Genomic DNA, 11,225 nt, shown 5'->3' with positions numbered 1-11,225 from the left:
TAATGTGACCAAATGACAAAGTTTGAATACTTACTTCCTACTTCTGCGTCCATGGAAGAAAGATCAACCTCTTTAGGCGAGGGCTCTTTCTCCTTGCTCGATGCCTCTTTCTCCTTAGGAGACGGTTCTTTCTCTGTAACCAATGCCTCCTGGGCAGTTGTCTTCTCTTTTTCTGACTCCAATGGAGTCACATCTCTCGGTCTTAACTCAAAAAGTCCAACATCTTGATCATAGTATTCGTCGGTACCGACAGAACACATCAAAGGACTTGTCGTAACTCTTTCTTTCGCAATAGGACTTTTTCTAATCTCTTGCACTGTGGACCTGGGCGTCGCTGTGGACCTGGGCGTGGATATGTCCTTATCTACCGGATCTATCACCGGGTTCTCCTGCACTGTGGGACTTGGGACAAATCCATCTTTTCCAAGGAGTCCAACCTCCTTTAAAAGCCCTCTCACAGCATCGATGATTCTCATCTCCGATGCTTTAGCCACGGCCCTGAAATCGGCCTTCAATTCGGTCTTCAGTGCTTCGAGACTTGACACTCCGTGAACTCTTTGTGCTCCCTTTTGTATCCCTTGTGGTGGTATGACTCCTTCTTGCGGTTGTTGTCGTTGTTGTGCTTCTTGTTCTTGTTCTTCTTCTTCTTCTTCTTCTCGTCCCTCATCTTCTATTTCATCTTCATCTACCAAGCTTTTCCCCTTCTTCTTTTTCTTTGAAGATTTTCTGGAACGAATTTCCATTTCATGGATTTTTTTCCAGTATATGCTCTCCGGATTCCTCTCAAGATATTGCATCCATACTTTAACCGTTGGATCTTCACTTCCATCGAGATCCTCTACATCAAAAAGAAGAGCTTCTTCTGTCGCTTCCTTCTTAAGAATGCTCTTAATTCCCTGAAAAATATATGAGACTTATTGTTACCATATGCATCAAGTGACAGTTAAATAGTACCATGTGACCAAATAGGTTATGGTACCATGTGACCGAGTTAAATAGTACCATGTGACCAAATAGGTTATGGTACCATGTGACCGAGTTAAATAGTACCATGTGACCAAATAGGTTATGGTACCATGTGACCGAGTTAAATAGTACCATGTGACCAAATAGGTTATGGTACCATGTGACCGAGTTAAATAGTACCATGTGACCAAATAGGTTATGGTACCATGTGACCGAGTTACATGGTATCATGTGACCATGAAACCTGTGACCAACACACCATGTCCTATTTTCTGCGTACCTTTGCTTTAGTGCCAATCTGGTCTATAACAGTCTTGAAACTCCATCTAACATTTGCTTTGACAGACTTCTTGCACATTCTGGGACACGTCGGATCCGCTCCCTCGACGTCTTTGTACATCCCGTTGGCACCCAAATTTGATATGCATTCGAAAGGAAGCAACTGTACCATATTGTGTAAATATTAAATTCCAAAACAAATCAATGTAATAACGGTACTTTTCATTTATACACGTAGTGAAAAACCCTTACCATAAGAGGGATTATAAACCCACGACAGTGCCATTTCTTCTTTGGCCCTCCACTTCCGAAACTCTTTCTTACTTGATTAATCATTCTATCAAATGTGTAGCGTCCCCATGGAAATCTCTCACAGAAAGCCAAATCATCCACCATATCCACCAAATCATGGTTTATAAACTCATCTGTGGTGCCATGATCCAGTATTCCACCGAGCAACATGATAACAGCCAGTTTCTTCCTATCAGCAGCCCTTTGAGTTGGCGTCTTCTCGAGATGTCTTATCACACTCTCCTTAGATACCTTTCGATTTCAAAAGTCTTCACTCTAAACTGGCTTTTCCTCATATATTCCCATCCATCCGGATACTCACCGCATTTCAATCCGGATATGAGAGCGTGTTCAACGATGGAGTATCTAATGGGCACACCATTTAGAACAAACCATAATTCCTTTTCATCCTCCGCATTGACACAATGGTTTATCAAGAATACTGCTGGAGCCATCTTCAGCGTGCCATCAAATTGCATGTGAAACAAATGCTGAAACTGCGACTCATGACTGAAATACCTCCATTCTTCAGGGCTTAACAAGTCTTTCAGTTTTTTTTATTGTCTCCGACGGGTAACACTTGGTATTTATCTTAGGAGAGAACTGAATGTCTTCCATTTTGTACATAAACGACAACTGCACAACAATAAAATACATCAGATCATGTGACCTGTGACAATGTGAAATAGTACCATGTGACCTATTCTCCTCTGACCTGTGACCAATTGTCCTAGTACCATGTGACCTATTGTCCTGTGAACCTGTGACCATGTGACATAGTACTATGTGACCTATTCTCATGTGACCTATTGTCTTGGTACCACGTCACCAATTCTCATGTGACCTATTGTCTTGGTACCACGTGACCAATTCTCATGTGACCTATTGCCCTGGTACCATGTGACCTATTGTCTTGTGAACTATGACCAAGTCACCTATCACCAATCGAACCGATCATGTGACCTAATTTACATCGAACCCTATCACCTATATCATTGTGACCCAAATCAACATATCATTCATCGTCCAAACATCGAACCATACATCCCGTCACCTATATCACTGTGACCCAAATCAACAAATCATTTCGATTTTAACCACTTCAAACCAAAGATTATAATGTTATCCCTAAAATTTCAAATACGAAACCCTAGATTTCTATCATTTCAAATCATCACGGCAAAACAATAAGGAAACATATAAACTTTCAAAATCGTGCAAATATGAGAAAAAGAGAAGTGATGTACCATGTGCTCATTTAACTCCGCGATTTGGATTCGAGAATCGGTCTCGTTCGAAGATGCTGATGAAGATGAGTGAACCACTGACGTAGAAGCCATTTTCTTCCTTCTTTGTGCTTCGAATCTGAGGAGAGTAAAGACAGAGACTTATGAGAGGAAAATCGCGGCTTAAATCGACGGTTTTTTGCCACAAAACCGGCGGTTTCGAAAGACAGATGGAGGAGATGTCGAGAGTTAGGAGAGAGAGGGAAATGACGACAGTGAGGAGAGAGAGCGAACGTGGGCTGATGTATGAAAGAGAGAGAACCGTTATTTTTATTTAATTTAAATTTTAATTTGGTTTTTTCGTCTTTTGATTAAAATTTGAGGGTATAATTGGTCTTTGCGTCACTTCTACCCATTTTTTTTTTAATTTGGATTTTGAAAGGTAGGTAGAGAAGTCCTTGCAGCAGTCAAAGAGTAGATTAGATATATCCCCAGTTAAATACTTTGTTGGAATTCATAGGGAAAAACTCATAAAAATTTTCTAAGTGAAAAAATAATTCATATACTTTTTTAATGTATCTAATTATTTTTAAACTTGAAATTGTTTAAAAATTGTTTAAAAATATCTCATATTGATCTTTAACGTAAATTAACCAAAATAATACTATTATAAAATTATACGTGGCGATAAATGTTAATATATATCAGAATTTTGTACTATATATGCAGAACCATATTTAATAAATTCGATTTAATAAAATCGGTTCGAAATACTAATAAATCTGGTACAATAAAAATCATACTCTCTCCTCTCTCATTAGCAATGCATACGGTCGTGAATAGTTCTTCGAATCTCAGGTGAAAAATTTAAATCACAGAAAATCTTATAGTATTTACAACTAATACTAGCAAAATCAAAATATGTGTCTTTTTTTAGCTATAAACTCAGAATTTGTTAAACCAAATTTATTAAATCCGATTCTACATATATAATATAAAATTTTGACATGTCTTGATATCTCACGTACCACATAAGATTATATGACAATATTATTTTGATCAAATTATGTTAAAGATCAATATAATATTTTTAAAAATTATTATATCATATTTTTTCAATTTTAGAAATAATTAAACATAATACAAATATACAAATTATTTTTCCATCAAATTAGAATTTTTAAGAGTTTTTCCGTTAAATTATTTAATTGTTTTTTTATGGGTGAAAAGGTGCAAAACTTTGTGGGAGTTTTACAAAGTATTAACATCAATTCCACGTGGCATAATATTATTGGCTACAGTTATGCAGGTCATGTCACTGACCCTAAAACTGTGCGCTTCGACATGACGACAACAACGGATCCTCTTTGGCTCAGACAACGAAAAATCAGAGAGAGAGAGAGAGAGATTTCGGAGGGAGATGAAGAAGTCGGAAGGAGCCGAGAAGAAGAAAGTGAGAAGATCGGTACAGAATGGCGTCAGAGATCCCGTCTCCGACAAACCTCCTAGGGTTTGCTCTCTTTATGTTCCCTTTTTTTTATTCTTTTTTTTTGTTTAGTTGGTGATATTGTCTCTTCTTCTGCTATATGATCTGGTTTTTACTGTTGGGTTTACGCCGATGATGAGGAACTGTGGTAGAATTTGGGTGATGTTCTGGTCGAATTGTCTGTCTGCAGATTCATTATGTCTATTTTGTCAGTTAGAATGTGTATCATCGTGAAAATCCAAGTGGGTCTATGAGAGTTCGGTGAATGTAAGTGTTTGAATCGATCATGGTTTTTTATTTCCTAAGTGTCTTTTCTTTTCTGTTCAATGTTGGGCCATTTCCATCACTCAGCTTCAAGATTAGTATGCGGTGAATCTCAATCTCGTTTTGTGAGAAAAGGAAAACAAAGAGTTGAGAGCCTTAATCTAATGGGTCAACATTTCAGGGGTGAATTGTGAACTTTTCATGGCTCAGAGAACAAGTGAGTTACAATAGGTATTGTTCATGGAGTTTTGATCTCTTAAAATGTCTGAAAACCATGGGTTGTCGATACAAAGGTTGTCCAGAAGAGGAGGCACAGAGGCTGAACTAGTATTTTCATATTCTTTTCTAGTTTTGCCTTATGATAACCTCTATGTTGTGGCACAGTGCGGATGATTGTTCTCTAATTATCTTAGTGTGGTTGTCTAAATGTTCCATTGAAGCTTACTTATTCTATTGCTGTTACTATTTTTGGTAATGACGGGTTAATTATTATTAGTCCACAGTGATAACGGAAATCATGATTATTAGATTGTGAAAATGGGTTTTGTATTTGTTGTTGTGTTTCTGTTACCAACCTCTCCTCAGAATTATTTGGATAATAGGTTTCATGTTTCTTCCTGTTTAGGCTTTGATTGCGGGTCTAGAGTTCATAGTGTTTGTTCCTCTGATCCTATCTGCTCTCATTTCCAGAAACAAGTTCCGAAGAAAGATGTTTTCCAGTTGTTTGCTGAAAGAGTAAGGGACCACAAGGATCTGGAATCGAGATGGGCCGTGTTACAGGAAACACGAGTCGAGTATTTCAGAGGAAAGGATTTTGTAAGCTTCTTGAAGAAACATCCTGAGCCGAAAGATATCTTAGAATCAGAGAGAAATCTAGATGCAGAAAATATAGCCAATGCGTTGTTGCGGAAGAATCTTCTGGTTAGGTGTGACCGTGTTGTGAAAACAGTTCGTCCTGGAAAGAAAAAACTATCTACTTGGCCTGCTCATTTGGAGATCTTCCCTGTAAGCATCTTTCTTTTGCGATTTTATCATACAACGGTGATCTCAACAGAAGTTGAAAAAGTAATGTTTACCCAAAACTGCTTGTTGATGAATGGCTGGACCGTTAATATCTTAACAACACAATGGGTTCCTTATTTTCTTGCAATTTGCTTTGACTTCTAAAGTAAGTCAAGAACTTGCTGATGATGATTTTGCATTGTGGCTGGTTGTGTGCAGGATCAAGTGTTCTCTGAAAGTGATGCGTTTTTTGCGTGGACATTTGTTAAAAGACACCCTCTATGGCAAACACTTCTCTCCTTTTTCTGGCCCGTACTAACTTTGGCAATTTGCTTGTTTCCTATATATCCACATCGGTTGAAACTATTGATCCTATATTCATGTGCTGGCATCCTTCTGCTCATCCTAACATTGCTGTTGTGTAAGCCATTCAATGTCAAAGCTCAGTCCATACAGAAATGCTTTCGTTCTATCAGTTGTATGGTAGAGAGACATTGAGTTGTACTATTGATTTCTTGTTCTTTTGGTCTTGTGATGTTGCAGTGAGAGCAATGGCTTTTGGTGCCATATGGATCCTTCTTGGAAAGAGGGTATGGTTCTTCCCCAACATTCTGGCAGAAGAAGCAACACTTCAGGAGCTTTTCCGGTTCTGGCCAAAGAAAGACGAAGAAGAACCTCCCAAATGGACATCACGACTTTTCTACGCCGTCGTAGCTGTAGTTGTCATTTTGCTACTCAGGCACCATGCTCCGGATGAGGCTGCCAGAGCGAGGTCAGTATTCTCTCTCTCTCTCCCGAACTGTTGCCTAGGAAACGATATGGGTTTAGGGACTGACTTGGGTGGGTTGCTCAATATTTTGTTTTACCCAAACTTAATCCAGAATTTCAAAAGATATGTATTGTATCTAAAACCAATATACTTCTCATTCGGATACTTGCCGCAGATAATACTTGATCTCAGACCCAACTATCCGAATTCAAATATAGTTTTCGTGTTTTCTTCAAGTTATAATCCGATCTCATTTAGTGGTCAAGGCAAAAAATCTATCAGAATTTCAAGTACCAGACCTGTGGATAAGGTCAGGTGCCCCAAAATTCCGGGTTTTGTTTCCAGTCTAAGATGATTTTATGGAATTTGGGTGTTCGCAGATATCACAAGCGAATGACAAACATCATTGATGATGTACTGGAGTGGTCTCCAAAGCTAGCTCTCTCCGGGATGATGGAGAAGCAGCCAGAGGAGCCCCCTGTCGTAACTAATGCAACCGAACCAACCGAATCTTCAGACAGAAACCAGTCAAGCTCGGAACATGAGGACGACACTATGAATCAAGAAGATAGCAGCAGTTGTTGAACAGGATCTGTCTGTTTCAGATGTCCAGATTATAGTAGAAAATTAAGTTTGGATTCATGCGATTCAGCTGCTGTTGAGGAAACGATTCTGGCACAGCAGAACAAAAATCAAATGTAATAAATAATACATCTCCTCAATAACACGTTACAGCTCGAATATAGATTGAAAACCTATGTTTTCAAGAATCCGACAACTTTCACCTGTGTCCGAATCTAAACCCTAATACTCAGAGTATACGCTCTCTTCTGTACAAAATCGGCAAACACAGGAAATCGACAGAAACAGGGGCTGCATGCGTGTACATGAACTTTCCTCCCACTAAATCTCAACACAGAAAAGACTCAAGAATGGTTGGCGATTGAGATATATAGTAACCGAAGTTCCCCCAATGAAGATTAGCTTCCTATTTGGGGCTAACCAGAGGGAGAGAGGGCAGGTCATCTATGAAAAATTCAGGGTCTCGGTTCAGAACCCGATGAGTTGGTAGCGGAATGGGATTCAGCAGATCCGGTTTCTCTTTCTTTCGATGCGGTCTCTGAACCTTCAACCTCGGATTTCTTTGCAAATCTTCCTCCACTAGCTCTTGGCCTTCTCATTGCGTGCCGGTGGCGTGACTCGTGAAGATATGGCTATCAAATGTGGAACAGACAGAAAGTGCACACGATGTGATAAAGAAGATGAAGAAGCCCAAGGCTAGACGGGAAAAAAAAGGTTTTAATCACCAGTTACCATACCGACATAAACATTCCATCATTGAACATATGTTTTGTTTGCCTATTTATTTGCAGCAAAGAAAAGCCACCGGACTTCATAAAGACTACAATACTTTATTCACTTAACTTTCTAGCAAGAAATGACACAATTAAACGGAAATAGTACTAGTAATGCGATCTTATTTGAAGATTTTTTCGGCGCATTTCCTATAAGCTAGTAAGCTACCGAGTAGAAATAACCTGCGGGTACCCGCGCATATATTAAAATTACAAAATTACCCTTATATTCTTAATATAATTATCAAAATATTTAGGTTATTTCTACTTTTTTTCAAGATTATATATTAGATTTTCAAGTTTGGTGAATTCAACTTCAAATCATTTCGTATTTTGAATTTTTTTCTAGGATTCTATGCATATTGTTATATTTTAAGAATTTTCAAACTTTTAAATGTGTTTTTGGACTAAAAAATATATATTTTTGTTGATTATTTGGTTTAATTTTATATTGGTTAATATTTTATATACAGGTACATGTATTCGTGGGTATCCGTCTTTTAGTTATGGGTACCCGTTGGCCCGGATGTTGTGAGATAGAGACAAAATTAGCATTTCTCTAAAACCCGCGAAGACGAAAACGAAGACGGGTATCTCCAAAAACGCGGGTATCTGACCCTTGCCCAGCCCTATAAGCTACGGAGAAATTGAAGAGATGGAGTTTACCTTTCTATCTTTAATAGCTTTCCTTTCTAGCTCCGCCTTGGCACGAGCTTTTCTTCGCCTTAGTATTCCCTCGTACTGTTTCGCATTCACGTAAACAGGCTCTTGTGTCATGTCAAGTGGCAAAGCAGTTCTCTCGCGAGGCATCCCAACATATGGAGGAAAACCCTGCAAACAGAAGAAATCACATGACGTCATCTGCCGATGAGCTTTGCCTTTCAAGAAGGCAAGAGTAAGACGAAGACCAACAGAGCCTCCCCTCAGGATTTAGTTTAGTTTAGCCGAGATGAAAACTTGGACAGTATACCACTAAACCTAATAAGTTACGTCAATTCCACAGAGAGTAAGAGTTTACATTCATCCAGTAAAAGTCTTAGAGTATGAACTGAGACTATTGGACCCTTCTTTGCTATAAGATTGACAAGAGGAATTTAGATTATGTACCAATGGCTGATGACCATAAGCTCCCATCATTCCACCATAGTATGGATCCCGATATGGATTTGAGACACAAGCCTGTAAATGAAATAGTATACAAGTTGACAGTCACCTCTAAAAATATACTACAAGATTTACAATTTTGGGCACTGTTAACATTTTGGCTCAACGACAACGACTGAGCGCACATATAATTAAGGAGACCATCCTGGAGATCTTTCACATGATAAAATAGAGGGAAAACCTACAATATAGTGTCCAACAAGCTCTGGAGGTTGTGCGAGCTGCTGATCATGCATGGCTGACATAGATGATGACATATGCGCCATGTCATTGCCATCATGTCCACGATTTTCTACTGAAATTGAAAACATATCTGTTACAAAAACTATGCCATGCTACATTTCCATGAAACAGAGGAGGGAATATACAAAGGTAAAAAAACCTATTACTAGCATCCAAAAGGTATCACAAGAAATTAAAAAGGTTGGGTATAACACAAGAATCTTTAATTATTTTATCTCAGATTCAACTTTTACAATGCAACAAATTTTTGACCTCATGCCCTTTAGATGGCCTAGAAAGCTGGAAGTCAAAAGATCCCCAGTTTTTATTTTCCTTGCCAACTCGAGGAAGAGTTCTTTGCAAAATTAGCATTCAGAACGATCTTCCTATTGCAGGATACATAAACCCTTTTCTTTCTTTCGAGAATTTAAGCACATGAACAACTATAGTTAATCGAAGTATGCACGATTGGGCACCATACAGATCGATGGAATGATATGTCGAACAAATACCTGAGCGTACGGAAGTTGCTGCTTGTGAATCCTTACAAGTTCCACCGTTCAGAGCACCATCCTCGGACTCTGACTGGACATCGTTCGACTCTGAACCATTCGAGCAATCCAAAGACGACGAATTCGATGGAATTGCAGTGGTTCTGGCTTGAGATACCGTACCGAATGCGTTATTTCGCCACCATGGTTCCTGATACATCATCGGGTGGGGCACTACATGGGAATTGGATTCTGCTTCATTTCCACCTCCGAGTTTCGATTGCATCTCTTGAAAGCATGTCAGCCATTGTGAGTACGTTGACTCAGCCATAAAAATCATAGGATTAAACTTTAAAGGAAAGACACCTAACAATGATTAATCACTAGGCCGAAGAATTCTCTGCCTCAAACAATGCAATTTCATTTTCATACAAAACCCTCGATCCTAAACTTCTTCAAGCCTCGATTACACATATCAGAACACAAAAATCCCATGATTTCTAATCTATTATGAACCCTAGAGCTTGCCCTGCCAAGCCAACTACTTGGCACCAAAATCATGATTCTAGTTCCTTCTCGAAACCCAGGAAATAAAATTCAAGAACAGTAAAGCGAAGCCATTACATGAAACCAACATACCAGACGGAATTCGCAGCAAAAGCCTCTCAACTCCAATAAAGTGAAACCCTCTTCCGGGGAGAAAATTTCTCGGAACCCTATAAACGCACCACTCACGACTTTGAAGAAATTTTAAAACAAAACCCAGAAAAATTTATAGAAATCGAACAACCACCAATGGAAAAGCTCGTAAGAGAAGCGATTGGGACACAACTCACACGCTGGCAGCAATCGAAGTATCTTCTAAAAAAAAGGAAAAAAATTGGATCCGAGGAAACCCTAGATTTTGAGGATTTGTCTTTTGGTATATGTTTGCTTTCGAGTTATATAATAACAAGAGCAGTGTTAAGTTTTCCACTACTTTGAATGAAGAGATTCGATAAGATCGCAATAATGTCAAGGTTTAGGGACACGTGTCGACTTATCAATGATGCCAGCACATAAGAATCTGGGTCTTCTCAGGGTGACGTTATCATAGCTCGATGGAAAAAAATATTTGATTTGGAATTTCGAAAAATAAGAAAAAGGTGAAAATATGGGTCCACGTCGTACACAAAGGATTGGCTAAAATATTGACACGTGGACTGTGTGGATGGCCGATGCAACCGTGGAGGAGAGGAGGCAAAACGCCATGTGGCCATCAGCACTCTGCTTTTCACCCTTCTATTTTTTGTTTTTAAAAAAAATTTGTTAGATCAAATATGTGATGTCATTGAAAATCTATATTTTTTTTTCTTCGTAAACTATATCTTTATATAAATTTTTGATAAAAATATCTTTATTTTATTATCTATTCTCAATATTACCATTTAGCACTCCAAAAAATGTGCAGTATGAAAAACATATTTTTTTGGAAATTATGTTATTCAGGAGAACTGTTTTTCATCCGGGACAATTGTTTTCATCTGGAAGAACTTGTTTTCATCCGGGAGAACTATTTTTTTATCCGAAAAAAATTATTTTTCATCCGGATAAAAAACAGTTCTCCCATACAAAAAACAGATTCTCCCGGACGAAAAATAACTCTTCCGGACAAAAAATCGTTCTTCCGGACAAAAAAGAGACTCTCCTGGATAAAAAACAGCTCTTCCG

The 11,225-nt window shown here is 38.5% G+C and overlaps 2 protein-coding genes across 3 annotated transcripts; one reads left to right on the top strand and one right to left on the bottom strand.

Annotated features, from left to right (window-relative positions):
- Nucleotides 1–4,122: 4,122 nt before the first annotated feature.
- On the top strand, nucleotides 4,123–7,053 carry LOC104824616. Its single transcript, XM_010556715.1, has 5 exons — nucleotides 4,123–4,272; nucleotides 5,203–5,517; nucleotides 5,734–5,935; nucleotides 6,058–6,286; nucleotides 6,664–7,053. The coding sequence occupies exons 1-5, from the start codon at nucleotides 4,183–4,185 to the stop codon at nucleotides 6,866–6,868; spliced, it is 1,041 nt and encodes a 346-aa protein (XP_010555017.1). The 5' UTR covers nucleotides 4,123–4,182; the 3' UTR covers nucleotides 6,869–7,053.
- Nucleotides 6,978–10,467, bottom strand: LOC104824617 (nuclear transcription factor Y subunit A-1-like). 2 transcript variants are annotated; one of them, XM_010556716.2, is made up of 7 exons: nucleotides 10,352–10,466; nucleotides 10,155–10,231; nucleotides 9,537–9,803; nucleotides 8,988–9,097; nucleotides 8,746–8,817; nucleotides 8,305–8,469; nucleotides 6,978–7,497 (listed from the first exon to the last, which is right to left on the bottom strand). In XM_010556716.2, the coding sequence occupies exons 3-7, from the start codon at nucleotides 9,799–9,801 to the stop codon at nucleotides 7,321–7,323; spliced, it is 789 nt and encodes a 262-aa protein (XP_010555018.1). In that variant the 5' UTR covers nucleotides 9,802–9,803; nucleotides 10,155–10,231; nucleotides 10,352–10,466; the 3' UTR covers nucleotides 6,978–7,320. The 2 variants fall into 2 exon arrangements, with proteins under 2 accessions (XP_010555018.1, XP_010555019.1); XM_010556717.2 differs by having other exon boundaries at nucleotides 8,988–9,094; nucleotides 10,155–10,467.
- Between the last annotated feature and the right edge of the window lie 758 nt (nucleotides 10,468–11,225).

Source organism: Tarenaya hassleriana, unplaced genomic scaffold, assembly GCF_000463585.1.
Source record: "Tarenaya hassleriana unplaced genomic scaffold, ASM46358v1 Cleome40, whole genome shotgun sequence".
Taxonomy (NCBI): domain Eukaryota; kingdom Viridiplantae; phylum Streptophyta; class Magnoliopsida; order Brassicales; family Cleomaceae; genus Tarenaya; species Tarenaya hassleriana.
This window is presented reverse-complemented; position numbering and strand designations above follow the sequence as displayed.

What these genes read in the sequence shown, in the direction of transcription:
- LOC104824616 (XM_010556715.1), top strand. Translation starts at nt 4,183, where the DNA reads ATGAAGAAGTCGGAAGGAGCCGAGAAGAAGAAAGTGAGAAGATCGGTA. An exon ending in TCTCCGACAAACCTCCTAGG is followed by an intron (nt 4,273 to 5,202) that starts GTTTGCTCTCTT and finishes TCTCATTTCCAG; the next exon opens with AAACAAGTTCCGAAGAAAGA. An exon ending in CATCCTAACATTGCTGTTGT is followed by an intron (nt 5,936 to 6,057) that starts GTAAGCCATTCA and finishes GTGATGTTGCAG; the next exon opens with TGAGAGCAATGGCTTTTGGT.
- LOC104824617 (XM_010556716.2), bottom strand. Translation starts at nt 9,801, where the DNA reads ATGCAATCGAAACTCGGAGGTGGAAATGAAGCAGAATCCAATTCCCAT. An exon ending in CTTATGGTCATCAGCCATTG is followed by an intron (nt 8,470 to 8,745) that starts GTACATAATCTA and finishes TTCTGTTTGCAG; the next exon opens with GGTTTTCCTCCATATGTTGG. An exon ending in AAGCTATTAAAGATAGAAAG is followed by an intron (nt 7,498 to 8,304) that starts GTAAACTCCATC and finishes CACATTTGATAG; the next exon opens with CCATATCTTCACGAGTCACG.